The following is an 18,612-nucleotide window of genomic DNA, read 5'->3' on the forward strand; positions in this document are numbered from 1 at the left end:
CGGGAGCGCTTGGTGAAGGCGCGGATCCGCTACCTGGCGCAGATCAGGTCGGTTCAGCAGCATTTAGGTTGGGCTCCTTCTCACCTGAATTTATTATGCTGTTACACAGGGCATTCTTGTTGCAGGGCTCGCAGCCTGCTCAACCGGTGCCTGTGACCGGTCCGTCCCTCCCAGGGCCTTCTACCTCTGCTTTTGTGAATGCCAGACCGACTACGGATAATGTGGAGTCGCCGGGGCGGTCGCAGGTAGCGAAAAAGCGCAGACTCGCGACCGCTGACGCGGAGGATAATCTTCCAGTGTCCCCTTTTTCCCTTCCTGAATCTTTGGAGGAAGGTGAGGTCTTGGATTGGGAAGCAGAGGATCCCCCGGGTAGGGAAGTGGATGACCCTTCCGCTCTCCGTCTTTTTCATAGGGAAGAACTGTCTTCCTTGATTTCAAAGGCATTGCAGGGGTTAAACATCTCTCAGGAAGAGGCTAAGGTGTCTGGTAACCCCCTTATGGCAGGAACACGTAGGCCACCTAAGTCCTTTCCGGTGCATGAAGCCATGCAGGAGCTGATATCGGCGCAATGGGATACGGCGGAGGCCAGTCTGAGAGTGGCAAAGGCCATGCGGCTCTTGTATCCGGTTGACCCGGCCAAACTAGAGAAGTTTAGGTTGCCCAGGGTGGACGCATTGGTGGCAGCGGTGACAAAAAAGACTACCTTGCCGGTGGAAGGGGGAGTTACGCTGAGGGATGCACAAGATCGGAAGATTGAATCCTCCCTGAAAATGTCCTTTGAGGTAGCTGCTGTTACCTTACAGGCCGCGATTTGCAGCTCTTATGCGGCGCGGGCGTGTCTGCAGTGGTCGCAAGGGATGGCGGATAATTTAATGGAGTCCGGGGGTTCTGTCCCTTCGGAACTGGCTGATTTGGAGTCGGGTTTGGCCTATTTGGCAGACTCCTTATATGATATTATTAGAGCTTCTGCTAAGCAGATGTCTCTTTCGGTTGTTTCTTGCAGATCTTTATGGCTCCGGCATTGGGCGGCAGATGCGACATCCAAGCTTCGGCTTGTGAAGCTCCCTTTTAAGGGGGGGTTATTGTTTGGGGAAGATTTGGATAAACTGGTGAAGGATTTTGGGGATACCAAAACCCAGCGATTACCGGAAGATAGGGCTAGGCCCCCGTTGAAATCCTCATCGTCTAGAACGCGCTTCAGGGACGTTAGGAGATACAGTTCCGGTAAACCAGTCTTCAGAGCCGCTGCTGCTTCTTTTTCCTCTGCGAGACCTAGGTTTCAGCAGAAAAGTTCCTTTCGTACGACGAAACCCTCTTCCGGTCAGCCAGCATGTGCCCCATCAAATCGCAATCCACAATGACGGGGACTTGGCTCCCTCCGCCTTTCCCTTAGGGGGTCGGCTGTCGGCATTTGTGGCGGAGTGGGCCAAAATCACGTCAGATCAGTGGGTTTTAGACAGTATTCAAGACGGGTACAAGTTAGAGTTCGCCTCTCCCGTCGTCGATTCTTTCTTGGTGTCCCCGTGCAATGGGGCGGCCAGAGGAGAAGCGGTCCGCATGACTCTTCAGGTGCTGCTGGATCTGGGGGCGGTGGTACCGGTGCCCCCGGAAGAGGTGGGGCGCGGTGTATATTCCCTTTACTTCATTGTACCAAAAAAGGGGGGGTCATTCAGACCGGTGCTAGATCTAAAAGGGGTCAACAGATTTCTCAGTGTTCGCCATTTCCGGATGGAGACGGTTCGCTCGGTCAGTGCGGCTGTAAGGCCAGGAGAGTTCCTCACGTCCCTAGATCTCAAAGAAGCATACCTCCATATTCCGATCTGGCCTCCGCATCAGCGGTATCTGCGGTTTGCGATTCTCGGCCAGCATTATCAATTTCGGGCAATGCCCTTTGGACTTGCAACGGCTCCCCGCACCTTTTCCAAAGTGATGGTGGTGGCGGCGGCATTTCTACGTCAGGAAGGAATTCGAGTGCACCCTTACTTAGACGACTGGTTGATCCGCGCCTCTTCCAGACAGGAGAGTTTGTTGGTTACTCAGAGAGTAATCGCGCTCCTGCAGTCGTTAGGGTGGATCGTCAACTTTCCCAAGAGTTTTCTGTCCCCGTCTCAGTCTTTGGTGCATCTGGGGGTCAGGTTCGACACTTGTCTGGGGAAGGTATTTCTACCCCGAGACCGGGGGGACAAATTGCAGTCTCAGATTCGGCTACTTCTCGGGTCGCCCAGACCTCGGGTTTGGGATTATGTACAGGTTCTGGGCTCAATGGTGGCAACTCTGGAAGTGGTGCCCTGGGCTCGATACCACATGAGGCCGCCCTTGCAACAGTCTCTTCTTTCTCGTTGGTCCCCAGCATCTCTGGACTACAATTTACGTCTCCAATGGAGTCCTCGGGCGGCTCGCAGCATGCAGTGGTGGCTACACGGGTTGCATCTGTGGAGGGGCATGCCGTTAGCTACGCCGGAATGGGTCATGATTACAACGGATGCCAGTCTTCTGGGCTGGGGGGCCCAGTACCTGCAAGCTTCAGTGCAGGGGGTGTGGTCCTCGGAAGAGGCCCAGTGGTCGATCAATTTACTGGAGTTACGAGCGATTAGACTTGCGCTGCGGGCTTTTCAGTCCCTGATTCAGGACCGTCCGACAAGGATCTTTTCGGACAGTGTCACGGCGGTGGCATATATCAATCGTCAGGGGGGTACCCGGAGTCCTCAGTTGGCCGAAGAGGCAATGCTGCTGTTTCGGTGGGCGGAGAGGCATGTTCCGCTTCTGTCGGCGGCACACATTGCGGGTCACGAAAACGTTCAAGCGGACTTCCTCAGCAGAAATCTTCTGGATCCAGGCAAATGGGAGTTGTCTGCTCGAGCTTTCGAGCTGCTAGTCCTGCGTTGGGGGCTGCCAGAGATGGATCTCATGGCCTCATCTCGCAATACAAAACTGCCTCGGTTCTTCAGCAGACGCAAGGAGAGGGGCTCGGAGGGGGTGGACGCGTTAGCTCTCCCGTGGCCTCCCAATTCCCTTCTGTATGTATTTCCGCCTTGGCCCATGATAGGTCGAGTGTTACACCGCATCTCTCTCTTTCAGGGAAGAGTGATCCTGGTAGCTCCGGATTGGCCGCGTCAGCCATGGTACGCGGTTCTGATTCAGCTATCAACAGGAGATCGGGTCACGTTCCAGGTGACTCCGGATTTGCTGACTCAGGGTCCAATCTCAATGGATAATCCGGCCCAATTTGGGCTTACGGCCTGGCTATTGAACAGTCAAGGCTGAGAAGGAGGGGCTATTCGGAAGAGGTTATTGCCACTCTACTTCAAGCTAAGAAAATTTTGACTTCTGCCTCATATGCGAGAGTCTGGAGAGTTTTTGAGTCATGGTGCGCACGGCAGGGGATTGCGCCCTTCCAAGCATCTCTGTCGGATATTCTTGCTTTTCTGCAGGAGGGCGTAGCTAAAGGGTTAGCCTATAACTCTCTAAAGGTGCAGGTGGTGGCCATTGCCTGTTACAGGGGCCGGGTGTCTCGCTCGACGCTCGCTTCACAACCCGACGTGGTCCGTTTCCTCAAGGGGGTTCACCATATCCGCCCTCCAGTAAAGCGAATGTGTCCGGCATGGAATCTTAAACTTGTCCTTGGAAGTTTGCAGGCGGTGCCTTTCGAGCCTCTGTCGGCGGCAACATTAAAGGATGTCACCTTGAAAACGGTGTTTTTGGTGGCTATGGCTTCTGCAAGACGAGTGTCGGAACTCCAGGCGCTTTCTTGCAGGGAACCCTTTTTACGTTTCTCGGAGGCTGGAGTGTCGGTGCGGATTGTGCCATCCTTCCTTCCTAAGGTGATTTCTTCGTTTCATGTAAACCAGAGTTTATTCCTCCCATCCTTCCGGAAGGAGGACTGGGGAAAAAGATTTTCGTCCTTGTGTCTACTGGATGTACGACGGATGATTCTACATTATTTGGGGGTGACTAACGATTTTCGTCGGTCAGATCATCTCTTCGTCTTATTCGCGGGCAAAAGCAAAGGTATGGCTGCGTCTAAGGCGTCCATTGCTCGTTGGGTCAAAGAGGCTATTGCTTCGGCGTATTTGTTGACGGGGAAGCAAGTACCGGAGCACCTTCGTGCTCATTCGACTCGAGCATTGGCTACGTCTTGGGCGGAGTCCGGTGGTTTGTCTTTGGAGGAAATTTGCCGGGCGGCCACTTGGTCGTCGAGGAATACTTTCTCGAAGCATTACCGTTTAGACGTAGCTGCCCGTACGGAGGCATGTTTTGGCGCGTCAGTGCTGGCGGAGGCGGCATTGGCTTCCCACCCAGTTTGAGTTTGCTTTGCTACATCCCACTAGTCTCTGGATTCATCTGCTGCTTTGCTAAGGAAGGTAAAATTATGTTCTTACCTGTTAATTTTCTTTCCTTTAGAAGCAGCAGATGAATCCAGAGCCCCTCCCCAGTGGACTTTCTGTCTGTATGTCTGTTTGGGGTTTCAGTTGGGGTATGGTTGGTAATTGTATTTTTACATTTCTGAATTACTCATTTACTACTGGAATGAAGTTTGAGGATGCTCATTCTCCTTCGGGATGCTTGGGCAAGGTGCATAACTGAATCAACAGGAGGAACACCAGGCTATAAGGCCAACTGTTAATCAGTTCTCTATCTCCACCTGCTGGTCGATGTGAGCTATACCCACTAGTCTCTGGATTCATCTGCTACTTCTAAAGGAAAGAAAATTAACAGGTAAGAACATAATTTTACCTTGGTTGGCTGGGATTGGGATTGATTGAGACTTCTTGATTATTGGGCTGTCTATATATGAGTTGCAGACCCTGAGGAGGGTGGGTTGTGGGGTGGGTGGGAGGGACTAAAGTTCCAGTGACTCACCTAGATCTCTATCAGCAGTTTTATAGCAGGGCCTAGCAAACACTATGATACAATTTCTGCTGTATCTACCTTTTTCCCTTTTTTAAAAAATCTAAATATTCCCAATAAATCTAGCTAGCAGCTTCTGTGCTATAATCTCCAACTACAGATTAAGCCTTAAGCTGCTTTCTGGTCTGACTATGTAAAATAAAATAAACCTTGCTTGCAATATGAAAGACAAGAATTAGCCAGAAGAGTTTTAAGCAGAAAAAGAAAAGGAGGGAATGATTGTTTGGGTGGTGTGATTTTTTTTGTTTTGTTGTTGTTGTTGTTGGTTTTTCTATGTGAGAGAGGGGGTCTAGGTTAGAAGAAAGAAGAGTTACAACACACTATAGACAAACAGTGGATTTATATGGCCATTTCATTGGCCTACATTGGGAGCAGAAAGCAACCACCCGTATTCTTAGAAGCGCTTGTAAGGGATTCAGGGGTTTTCTGTCACTGAAGATGCAGAACTACCTGTCCCAGAATGCACTGAGCTTTGCAACTCAGTGCTGAAACCCGTTAAGGAAGTAATACAGCCCCGCTGAGTCAGAGAGGCGGGGAGAAAGATATATGCCTAGCTCAGAGATATTCAGGAGAGGTCCTCAGAAGGAAGAGACTTCCCTGAGCTCAGGAAATTCAATAAGAGAAGTTTTCTCTAGCTAAGGGCTGAGAAGAGTCCTGGGAAACATTTTAAATGGTTAGACTTCATTGAGTGATGGAGAGATGAGAGAAAAGAGTGTTTTTGCATGGCTGAAGTAAGCCATTGAATTATTGCATTATGGACTGTGTTAACTGCATGTGAGGCAAACCTAAATAATAAAAACTCTTGTTCAGTTACAAAGTGTACCTAGTTATATGTGTGTGGATAAGCCTCCTGGAAATCCTGCCCAGCCTGTTAACAGTGCTCTTTATAGAATAGCATTGGTGGCCTACTTGATGTAAAAAATCCTGTTTGCAGTTTTCTGGAATGCCCTGACGTCTTTCCATGAGAATGCCCCTTTTGCAGTTGCACACAGATACACTTAGGTGCTATCCTATAAGTGGGCAGGTAAGTGTATTTGTTCCAATCTGCTATTTCAGACCTGTTTCAGTTACTTGCATCAGTTGAATGTGTTTTTGCGGCATAAATTGGGTATGGAATTAGCACCTAACTTTAGGCACAATTTATAGAATTCCTCAGTATATGTGTATTACTGTTCTAAGATACAGGACCACCAGAACATACCACCTTTCTGTACAGAGAAAATGTGTTCTGTCATTTTTACATATAAGTAGCTACAACCATAAAGAGAGCAAACTAAACTATATATTCAAATTATTCAGAAATCATACACCCTGGACATTACTCGAATCACTTTCATGACCATTACTAGGGTGGTGTATTTTAGCATCGGTCTGATGTATATTAACAAAAATATGTGCATTCAAAATAGTGTAAATGTTAAGTGCTTCTTCACATTTACACTATTTTGAATGCACATCTTTTTGTTAATATATATCAGACCAATGATGAATACACCACCCCAGTAATGGGCATGAAAGTGATTTGAGTAATGTCCAGAGTGTATGAGGTCTGAATAATATGAATATATTATATACAGTTTGCTCTCTTTATAGTTGTGACATTCATGATTTTTTGAGTAAGCTTGATATTTTTACTTTGAATCGGTTACATATAAGTAGCACCTTTTCTAAAATCACTATATATATATGTACTCCCTAGTCTTGACTATAATGTTCATTGTATAAATCTGTTTTGTTGATAAAATATATTTTTAATTGATTATTAATCAGATCATCAAAACCATGTTTTGTTTCTATTATTGTTTTTAAAGCTAAAGTTCAAGTGAGTTCAGTCAATTGAGAAATACTTTTAAAAAGTTGTTTAAATTCAAGTTGCTTAGTTAGCTTTTTTGAAGAGAACAACATGCTCTTGTGCCTTGTGCTCTCTGTGGAGATTATACAAAACCATGGTCTTTAATATATCTTTTACATCTGTTTGAAGAGTGTTAATATTATGGAATGTATAGATTAATTTGCTATTTTTATTTCTTCTTCTTTGAAAAGCTCCGTTCATTTTTGCAAGTAAGAAAGTACAGTTTGGATCTAGCATCTTTGATTCTCTATGCTTACCAGCTCAGCACAGCACTTGCCTACCTGGAGAGCAAAAGATTTGTGCATAGGTAAGAGTGTCACTTACTAAACACTGATGACATTTTATTTCGGGGCAGAGATTCCAAAGTTGTAAAAAAAATATTTTTCCTATATTCTTTTTATTCTCACAATTGTCAGAAAATAATTTTAAAAAATATTTAACCTTTCCTTGAGCCAGATTGCATAGCATTTATTTATAGCTTTCTCCATTCAAACATAATTATTTCAAGAGTGACATTTACTGTATCCACACTGAAATGGTTCTCAGTATTACATTACATTAGTGATTTGTATTCCGCTATCACCTTGCGGTTCAAGACGGATTACAGAAGAGGATTTCTGGACATGTCCAGAGGTGTTACAGAGTAGAGCGGGTTGCTTCAGAGGACTGAAATGTAGCAAGGTTTTTATTTCTTTTCTGAAAGTTTTGTAATTGCGACCCAGACTACAAAACTTTCAGAAAAGAAATAAAAACCTTGCTATTCAAGAAATCGATGAAGACTAACTAACACCGAATGAAACATTTCAATCCTCTGAAGCAACCTGCTCTACCCTAACACCTCTGGACATGTCCAGAAATCCTCTTCTGTAATCCGTCTTGAACCATAAGGTGATGGCGGAATACAAATCACTAATGTAATGTAATACTGAGAACCATTTCAGTGTGGATACAGTAAATGTCACTCTTGAAATAATTATGTTTGAATGGAGAAAGCTATAAATAAATGCTATGCAATCTGGCTCAAGGAAAGGTGTGTGAAAAACAAATGCATTTCCTTCTTTACTGTATCAAGGTATAAGCATATTTGTCAAAACTAAAAGAGAAATAAGGTTTCACGAAAGCATGAGAAGGAAAAAGTCTAATCCTTATGAAAACGAGGAAATCGGAAGTTATGATGGCAAACTAGGCCAGAAATTATAAGACCATAAGCATTGCCATACTGGGACAGATCAGAGGTCCATCAAGCCCAGTATCCTGTTTCCAACAGTGGCCAACCCAGGTCACAAGTACCTGGCAAGATCCCAAAGAGTAAAACATGTTTTATGCACTTATCCTAGAAATAAGCAGTGGATATACCCAAGTCCATCTTAATAATGGCTTATGGACTTTTCTTTTAGGAAATTATCCTGATATTTCACGGTTTCAGTCATGAGTCACTTGCCCCATCTTTTACAAAGGTGCAGTAAGCTTTTTAGCGCACGCTAAATATTAATGCGTGCTAAACACACACTAAATGCTAACACGTGCATGTTATCCTATGGACGCGTTAGCACACGTGTTGATTTAGCACGGGCTAAATCCGCGCTAAAATACTTAGCACGCCTTTGTAAAAGAGGGCCTTAATCCTTTGGTACAGTACTTTACTAAACATGATACATGGAGATAATTATTCATACCCTTCAACGTTTCCCTCTTTTAAAGGTGTTAACTTTCTTATGTGACAACTTCACTATGGAAAAACATCTTGCCAGTGCAATAGGTGAGACATTCTAGATGGATGGGTTATTTCCCCATAGCCTTGTGCTGCATAAGGAGTCACTCTGGATTTTGCACTCTGCCTCTGCTGTACTTCACTGGGCTCTTTAGCTCCACCTACAATTCTTTCCTTCTGCGCGTGTGCCTGCAGGAGTGTTTGTTCTGCTCTCCCCATTTTATTCAGTGTAATTTCATCCTTTTTTCAGGAATTCTGATACTTGGAGCAATTTCAAAGCTCTGCCTGCTTGAGAACACACAGACTTCGGTCTGTAGCTGATAGGCCAGTCCCACTGGGTACCTGTTAGTCAGCCTGCATAGTTTTCTCTGAAGCTCAGGGCCATCCCTGAAGCGGGCTCACCTGCTGTTAATCAGGAATCAAGCGCAGGCTGTTGGTTGCCTTTAAGAGACTCGACGGTGTCTCACAGGGTGCCGGCTGCGTCTTTTCGCTTCTGCCTGTCCTGGGTAGAGGTATAGGAGTCTAACTGGCAGCCTGAAGATCAGCTTTGCAGAAGCATTCCCAGCATTGTGGCAGTGAATTTTTTTATCCAGCTACTGTGAGAATGCTGAAGTAGGCCTGCAGCACAGATCTTCTTTCAGGTCACAGTAAGTACAGGCTGTCAGCCTGTGAGACGAATTTGGGGAGGTGAGAAAAATGGGGGTTTTGAGCATTTCTGAATCTTCCCCCTTCTGAAAAATCCTAAAATCGCTGTTTTTGGAATTTGGGAAGTGTGAAAAATATCGTGAGTTTGGTGCAAATGTTTTTTTTATGACATCCATCTTGGATTTTTAGCGATCTTTTTTTCTAAAGCTCCCTGCTTCTTCAAAACTGCAAATTTGCCTAGGAACTTGCTGGGATGGAGTCCTTGGCCTCTCCTCATGTGGATTCTTGCTAGGATTGCACAAATTTAGCCTTTTTAGAGCATCCTTGTGTCATGTGCCATATGGTGCAGCTGAGGAAGCTGGCAGCAGTTAGCCTTTCCCCTGCGAAAGTAGATGACCCGGCAGGGCATCCTTCATTACTTTCGGGGCTCGGCATGGCTGGTAGTTCTGTTCGCCCGGCTAGGCCCCCACCCCCCACCGCTTCCTAAGAAATGCAAATTTAAGTCATCTAAAGATGACTCTACGCCCAGGAGCCAGACACCTTTTCCAGCTGTATGAAATTTTGGTGGTCTGAGTTTCAGATCAGGTGTTCTCCCCCTGAGCAGTCCCAATCTGCCTATGCGGTGTCGTAGTGGCATTGTGCCTTTGGGCGCATCCTTGCCTCAGCCTGTACCTGCTTTTGCGCTGCTTGACCCTGATCTGGGGAACCCTGATGCTGATGTTTTGCTTATTGATCCCTTGTTTGCAGGTACAGCGCTTCCCAGAGCAGGTGATCAGGGGCTGTGTGCTGGATCTATGGATCCCTCTGGAGGCTTGGATTCTGGGTTTGATCCTACTGTCCTGTGCTTATTTAAATTTGGGGCTCTGCTGGACCTTATTTCTGAGTCTTTGCAGGAGTTTAACTTGGTCACTCAGCTGGCTCTGTCCACTTCTTCCTCCTAGCTTTGTGCTGTACGCTCACAGTCTGCTGCCTTTCCCTGGCACTTTGGTGTGAGTGTTCTGGTCTGGAGCAGTTTGACTTTCCAGAGGGTGCTCTAAAAAAATTGCTAGAGCTTTGACACACTTGTATCCACTGGCACAGGAGTGTCAACAGTTTTTGGATCAGCCCAAAGTGGATTCTTTGGTGGCGCAGGTGACTAAACATACCTATCTCACCAGGATAGGTGATGTGGTGCTAAAGGATACGCAGGACCACCGTGGGGATATGGTCCTCAGAAAACTCTTTCACACAATTGCTTTAGGCATCAAAGCTGCTTCGTCGACGTCTTTTCTCGCACGCGCCTGTCTCTCTCAACTGCGCACACTGGAGAGTAAGGCATTGGATTCTCCTCCTCAACTTCTTTTGGCTGGGACAGATTTTATAGCTGATGTATTATATGACCTTATGCGAGTTTTGGCAACTGTGTCGGCATACTCTACCTCTGCCCACAAAATGCTCTGGATCAGACAGTGGTTTGGTGATTCCACTTCTAAAGCTATTCTTGCTAGACTGCCTTGTAAGGGGTTACTGTTTGGAAATGGTCTGGACGACCTCATGGATTCTATGATACTGTCACCCTAAGACTCTGTCTGATAGCAGACCCAGACCCTGACCCTCCTGGGGTTCTGGTTGTTCTACTTTTCATGGCTCACGGCGCTTCAGACCTTATGCAAATGTCACATCGCAGGAATTCTCACAGGGCTTCTGACGATGGTATGCAAGCTATAGGCATTCCCAGCCTTCCACCTCTCATTCCACCTCTCAAGAAGCTATATTGCACTGATGGGCTACATATTACTACAGCAGGAAAAAGAAACCTTGCAGAGAAATTTAGACAATATTTTTCTAGGCATTTAAACTAGAAGGTGGGGGTGGTATATGTACGAAGGACAATTATAGAGACCACCCCCGGCAAAAGAAAAGATGTGATAGTAGTAAAGGCTGCAACATAAGCAATATCAGCAACTCATTTCTTAGTATTGCAACGGAAAGTGAAACGACACAAAAATCCATACGAAAAAGGAGATTTTCGCTGAAAAATAGCTGGAAAGCGATGACCACAAATGCTCGCAGTCTAAGCAACAAAGTTCATGATCTACAAGCCCTGATATTAGAGGCAGATCTAGATATTGTTGCTATCACAGAGACATGGTTCAGTGAATCACATGAATGGGATGCAAACATACCGGGATATAATCTTTTTAGGAAGGACAGAGATGGTCATAAAGGTGGAGGAGTAGCTCTCTATGTAAAGATCAATATCCAAGCGAACGAAATGCAAGGGACCTGGGGAGAGGAAGAAGCGATATGGATTGCTCTGAAAAGAGAAGATGGAACTTCTATCTACATGGGTGTAGTCTACAGACCTCCGACTCAATCGCAGCAAATTGATAAGGATCTGATTGTGGATATCCAAAAGTTTGGAAGGAAAGAGGAGGTTCTGCTGTTGGGAGATTTCAACCTGCCGGATGCGGACTGGAATGTTCCGTCTGCGGAATCGGAAAGAAGTAGGGAGATTGTGGATGCCTTTCAAGAGGCTCTGCTCAGACAAATGGAGACGGAACCCACAAGGGAAAAAGCGATATTGGATCTGGTCCTCACAAATGGAGAGAGTATCTCTAATGTTCGAGTGGGTGCTCACCTGAGTAGTAGTGATCATCAAACGGTTTGGTTTGATATAACGGCTAAAGTGGAGAGCGGCCGCACGATACTTAAAGTCCTAGATTTCAAACATACGGACTTTAATGCAATGGGAAAGTACCTGAAGAAAGAGCTGTTAGGATGGGAGGACATAAGAGAAGTGGAAAGACAGTGGTCTAAGCTGAAAGGAGCGATAAAAATGGCTACGGACCTTTATGTGAAGAAAATCAATAAAAACAAGAGAAAAAGGAAGCCAATATGGTTCTCCAACCTAGTGGCTGAGAAAATAAAGGCGAAAGAGTTGGCGTTCATGAAATATTAAAAAACCCAAGAAGAGGAGAGCAGAAAGGACTACAGGGTGAAACTGAAAGAAGCCAAGAGAGAGATACGTTTGGCGAAGGCACAGGCGGAAGAACAAATGGCTAAAAATGTAAAAAAGGGAGATAAAAATTTTTTCAGATATATTAGTGAAAGGAGGAAGATAAAAAATGGAATTGCTAGGTTAAAAGATGCTGGGAACAAATATGTGGAGAGTGATGACGAGAAAGCAAATGTGCTAAACAAATACTTCTGTTCTGTGTTCACAGAAGAAAATCCTGGAGAAGGACCGAGATTGTCTGGCAAAGTTACACGAGAAAATGGAGTAGATTCTGCGCCGTTCACGGAATAGGGTGTTTATGAGCAACTTGAAAAACTGAAGGTGGACAAAACGATGGGACCAGACGGGATCCATCCCAGGATACTAAGGGAGCTCAGAGAGGTTCTGGCGAGTCCTATTAAAGACTTGTTCAACAAATCTCTGGAGACGGGAGTGATTCCTGGGGATTGGAGGAGAGCGGATGTGGTCCCTATTCATAAAAGTGGTCACAGGGATGAAGCAGGAAACTACAGGCCGGTGAGCCTCACTTCAGTTGTTGGAAAAATAATGGAAGTGTTGCTGAAAGAAAGGATAGTGTATTTCCTTGAATCTAATGGGTTACAGGATCCGAGGCAACATGGCTTTACAAAAGGTAAATCGTGCCAAACGAACCTGATTGAATTTTTTGATTGGGTGACCAGAGAGCTGGATCGAGGACATATGCTAGATGTAATTTACTTGGATTTCAGCAAAGCCTTTGATACAGTTCCTCATAGGAGGCTGTTGAACAAACTTGAAGGGCTGAAGTTAGGACCCAAAGTGGTGAACTGAGTCAGAAACTGGCTGTCGGACAGACGCCAGAGGGTGGTGGTTAATGGAAGTCGCTCGAAGGAAGGAAAGGTGACTAGTGGAGTCCCTCAGGGTTCGGTGCAGGGGCCAATCCTGTTCAATATGTATGTAAGTGACATTGCTGAAGGGTTAGAAGGAAAAGTGTGCATTTTTGCAGATGATACCAAGATTTGTCCGAAGAGGGAGTGGAAAATATGAAAAAGGATCTGCAAAAGTTAGAGGAATGGTCTAATGCCTGGCAACTAAAATTCAATGCAAAGAAATGCAGAATAATGCATTTGGGGATTAATAATAGGAAGGAACCGTATATGCTGGGAGGAGAGAAGCTGATATGCACGGACGGGGAGAGGGACCTTGGGGTGATAGTGTCCGAAGATCTAAAGGCGAAAAAACAGTGTGACAAGGCAGTGGCTGCTGCCAGAAGGATTCTGGGCTGTATAAAGAGAGGCGTAGTCAATAGAAGGAAGAAGGTGTTGATGCCCCTGTACAGGTCATTGGTGAGGCCCCACTTGGAGTATTGTGTTCAGTTTTGGAGACCGTATCTGGCAAAAGACGTAAGAAGACTTGAGGCGGTCCAGAGGAGGGCAACGAAAATGATAGGAGGCTTGCGCCAGAAGACGTATGAGGAGAGACTGGAAGCCCTGAATATGTATACCCTAGAGGAAAGGAGAGACAGGGGAGATATGATTCAGACGTTCAAATACTTAAAGGGTATTAACGTAGAACAAAATCTTTTCCAGAGAAAGGAAAATGGTAAAACCAGAGGACATAATTTGAGGTTGAGGGGTGGTAGATTCAGGGGCAATGTTAGGAAATTCTACTTTACGGAGAGGGTGGTGGATGCCTGGAATGCGCTCCCGAGAGAGGTGGTGGAGAGTAAAACTGTGACTGAGTTCAAAGAAGCGTGGGATGAACACAGAAGATTTAGAATCAGAAAATAATATTAAAGATTGAACTAGGCCAGTTACTGGGCAGACTTGTACGGTCTGTGTTTGTGTATGGCCGTTTGGAGGAGGATGGGCAGGGGAGGGCTTCAATGGCTGGGAGGGTGTAGATGGGCTGGAGTAAGTCTTAACAGAGATTTCGGCAGTTGGAACCCAAGCACAGTACCGGGTAAAGCTTTGGATTCTCGCCCAGAAATAGCTAAGAAGAAAAAAAAAAAAAAATTTAAATTGAATCAGGTTGGGCAGACTGGATGGACCATTCGGGTCTTTATCTGCCGTCAACTACTATGTTGCTATGTTACTATGCCCCCTCTGCCAGAAATGCACAATGATGCCAGCTCAAGAGATGTCCCTCTTCAGATTGGGGATTGGCTGCTTTCTTCCCGCCTGGATGCACATTACATCTGACCAGTGGGCCTTGGACATTATTCCATCATGCTACAAGCTGGAATTTGCTCGGCCTCTGACAGATTGGTTTGTACATTCTCTTACAGGTTGCTTGGACAAAGCGCTCAAGGTTCAAGCCACCATTCAGCACTTGTTGGATATTCATGCTATAGAGCTGGTGTCGCCTGATCACTCGGGTTGTAATTCTCGTCTGATCCTGCCTGAATCACTGTGAGAGCGACTGTCACACATGCGCAGAGCAGCAGGGGAAGCCCTGAAGCAGCCTTCTGCCATTCAGCTGTTCAGGGCAGGAAACCTTTTTTTTTTTTTTTTTTTTAATGGATACATGTGTTATGCGTGTGTTACAAGCGCATAATTTCTGTCTCATTAAAAAATAAAAAAGCCCCCCTGCTGACCAATGATGACACTCTCTGACAAACTGGCACAGGGTACTGACACCCCCCTCCCCGCACCAGCAAAAATCATCAAGATGGATGCCCAGTCCCTTCTGCTATGCAAACCCCCCTCCACATGAGAAAAAATTGGCAGGAAGGATGCCCCCCCCCAACTCTCCCCCTCTTACCTTTGTCAGATGTCGGAAGCAGGAGGGGAAGCTCAGTCCCCCAGCTCTTAGGCCTGCCAGTCCGAAAAGGTGGGCCTTCCCCTCCCCGGTGTATCATGTGATACACAGGGAGGGGCCTAAGACCCTGATTGGCTCAGAGGGATACGGAGGGAGGGCCTTAAGCTTCTGAGCCAATCGGGGACTTAGGCCCCGAGGGCCTGCCATTTTGAATTCCCTCCTGTTCCCAACTTCTGACAAAGGTACAGGGGGGGCAGGAGGGGGAGTCAAAGAAGCATTGGGTGGTGGGAGAAAATGGGCATCCCTCCTGCCAATCTTTTCTTGTGCTGGGTTGGGGGGGTGATGGCATGGCAGGAGATAGTGGGCATCCCTCCTGCTGATTTTCGCTGGTGCGAAAGGGGGGTTGGTTCCTGGTGCCATTCATCAGGGGGATGTTGGGGAGGGCCATTTTCGGCGGGGGGGGGGGGGTATGCTAACCCGGAAAATCCCTTTACATCAGATCTAATTACCCTTGTACCTAACATTGACCTAATCTCAAAAGTTTCCCAACCAACATATATCACAGCACACGCTATTAATTTGGTTTTTGTCACTAACCATCTTAGTACAGACCTTTCTTCTCCAATAATCGAGCCTGTCCCATAGTCAGATCATAGTTTAATCACTCTCAATTATGTACATAAATGCACTGCTAATGGCCATCAGGGAGAGAAAAAACCTATAGCTATCATGATTACAGCAAGCTAGATGAACCCAAATTGAATGCAACGATTGACCTATCCATAGAAGATTTTAAAAAACTATCAAGTGATGAGCAAATAAGTCAGTGGGAGAATCTTTGCGAGACACTATGTAACAAACTCACTCCAATAGTAACACAAATAATTTCAGTTAAAAAACAAAAAAACCCTTGGTATACGCCGGAATTATCATTTATCAAAAAACAACTGCGTTCCTTAGAAAAAAAATGGCGTAGAGAAAAAACATCTGCCAATCAAGCTAGATATTTTAAGTCAAGCACAATATTATAAAAACAAAATCAATGAGACAAAAAAAAGATAATATGGTTCCCGCATTAGATAGCAAACAATTCTGCAACATTATTCTCCATTTTAAAATCCTTAACAATAATCAAATCACGTTCAGCACAGGGTGCAATTAGCACCCTGACTGCTCAAGAGTTGGCTAATTATTTCGTAGATAAGATTCAAGGGATAAGGAAAACATTCGGTATCAACTCAGATCCAGAAATGGACTACTCAGTTCCAGATTCCTGTATTCCAACATCAAAGTGCTCCCACTTTACATTACCCTCATTATCAGATCTGAGAAGCTTGTTTACCTCACTGAATACAAAGAGGAACAAAGAAGACTCACTCCCCCCATGTATTATGAAAAAAATTTTCAACATTTTCAGCAAATACATTCACCAACTAATCTCTTCCTCACTAGAGAAAGGGACTATACCCCAAAACTGGAAAAACTTAATCATTCACAAAACTAAACTAAACCTTAGATTTATATACTGCATCATCTCCACAATCGTAGAGCTCGGCACGGTTTACAGGAGTTGAGAGAGAAAGGAACTCCAATGAAGGTTAAAGGGTATAGAGAAAGGATGTTTTGGGGGTTTACGATGCCAAAGATGGGGTAAGTATTACATTTTTGAAAACAGCCAGGTTTTCAGATGTTTGCGGAAGAGTTGGAGAGAGTTCAGGGTCCGGAGGGGGGAGGTAAGGTTGTTCTAGAGCTCAGTGAGTCTGAAGGGGAGGGAGGTCCCTAGTTTTCCTGTGCGGGAAATGCCTTTTAATGAAGGAAAGGATAATTTAAGTTTGTGAGTGGGTCTGGTGGTATTAAGATTTAAGGAGTTCCAGGAGAGTGGGATGAAGGGAGGGAGGATGCCGTGGAGGATTTTGAAAGTTAGGCGCATTTAAAGTGGACCCTGGCGATAATCGGAAGTCAGTGGAGCTTGGACAGGAGCGGTGAGACATGGTCGAATTTACCCAATACCCAAAGATGTTAAAGGGAATCTGAATGATTCCAGTAATTTCAGGCCAATAGCAAACATTCCATTTTTAGCAAAAATGACGGAAAATTAGTTTTTAATCAAGTTTCAGAATTCATAGAGAAAACCGGAGCATTACACCCTCACCAAACAGGATTTCGACAATATTATTCAACCAAGCACTCTTTAATTGGCCTGACATCTTCTGTACTATATTTTTGGGACCAGCATCAATCAGTTCTCCTTATATCCTTAGACTTATCATTGGCGTTCAACACCATTGATCAACCCCAATGGTTCACCGCAGAGATCTCAGATCTCGTTAAAGAAAAGAAATTAGCATTCATTTCCTACAAACATTCAGAGACAAGGGAGGCTAAATTGGAATACATGGCCAAATCTACAGCGGTGAAAGCGTCAGTCAGAGAGGCCAAGCATCGAGCTGAGGTAAACCTAGCAAGGAACATCAAGAAGGGCGACAAATCCTTCTTCAGGTATATTAGTGACAGAAAAAGAAACACTGATGGGATAGTGCGCCTTAGGAAATCAGATGGGAAGTATGTAGAATCAGATTCAGACAAAGCCGAACTACTAAATGAATACTTCTGCTCGGTCTTCACCTGCGAGGCACCGGGGTCCGGTCCACAGTTGCAAGCAAAGCAAAGTTCAGAAGACCCGTTTTGGGATTTTGAGTTTACTTCCGGAGATGTCTACGACGAATTATCAAGACTCAAGGTGAACAAAGCAATGGGGCCGGACAATCTACATCCTAGGGTGCTCAGTGAGCTCAGGGACGTCCTAGCGGAACCGTTATCCGTACTCTTCAATCTGTCCCTGAGCACGGAAATAGTGCCCTTGGACTAGAAAACAGCTAACGTCGTTCCTCTGCACAAAAAGGGTTGCAGGACAGAGACTGCGAATTACAGACTGGTGAGTCTCACATCGGTAGTGAGTAAACTCATGGAAACACTCATCAAACGCAAATTAGACATGATACTAGACGAGGAGGAACTACGCAATCCCCACCAACATGGATTCACCAAGGGTAGGTCCTGTCAATCCAATCTCATCAGTTTCTTTGACTGGGTAACAAGGAAACTAGATTTGGGAGAATTCCTGGACGTCGTGTAGTTGGACTTCAGCAAAGCCTTTGATAGCGTCCCCCACCGCAGGCTATTGAGCAAGATGAAATCGATGGGATTCGGTGAAACACTTACAGCATGGGTCCACAATTGGCTGAGTGGTAGACTTCAGAGGGTGGTGGTTAATGGTACCATCTCTAAAATGTCGGAGGTGACCAGTGGGGTGCCGCAGGGCTCGGTCTTGGGCCCGATCCTTTTCAACATATTCGTAAGAGACATCACTCAGGGGCTTCAAGGTAAAATAGCATTATTCGCCGATGATGCCAAACATTGTGAGTAATGACAGCCTGTCCGACAGCATGACGCAAGACCTGCTTTTATTGGAACTTTGGTCCTCGACCTGGCAGCTTAGCTTCAACGCTAACAAATGCAAGGTCATGCACCTGGGCAACAATAATCCGTGCAGAACGTACACATTAAATGGTGAAACCTTAGCAAGGACTACAGCAGAACGGGATTTGGGGGTGATCATCAGTGAAGACATGAAAACGGCCAATTAAGTGGAGAAGGCTTCATCCAGGGCTAAGCAAATGCTGGGTTGTATCCGGAGAAGCTTTGTTAGTCGGAAGCCCGACGTCCTATTGCCCTTGTACAGAACCATGGTGAGGCCTC

The 18,612-nt window shown here is 45.6% G+C and overlaps 1 protein-coding gene across 16 annotated transcripts in view; it reads left to right on the top strand.

Moving 5' to 3' along the window:
• The window catches only part of PTK2 (protein tyrosine kinase 2), a 779,173-nt gene that overhangs the window by 478,748 nt on the left and 281,813 nt on the right, over window positions 1–18,612 (top strand). For all 16 annotated transcript variants that reach the window (XR_004538103.1, XM_033930844.1, XM_033930848.1 and 13 more), the window contains one exon: window positions 6,952–7,067. Coding sequence is in view for 15 of the 16 variants with exons in the window: in XM_033930844.1 (XP_033786735.1) it covers window positions 6,952–7,067 (116 nt within the window). In the remaining variant the exon portion in view is untranslated. The remainder of the gene's footprint in view (window positions 1–6,951; window positions 7,068–18,612) is intronic.

The sequence above is a fragment of the Geotrypetes seraphini genome, chromosome 2, assembly GCF_902459505.1.
Source record: "Geotrypetes seraphini chromosome 2, aGeoSer1.1, whole genome shotgun sequence".
Taxonomy (NCBI): Eukaryota; Metazoa; Chordata; class Amphibia; order Gymnophiona; family Dermophiidae; genus Geotrypetes; species Geotrypetes seraphini.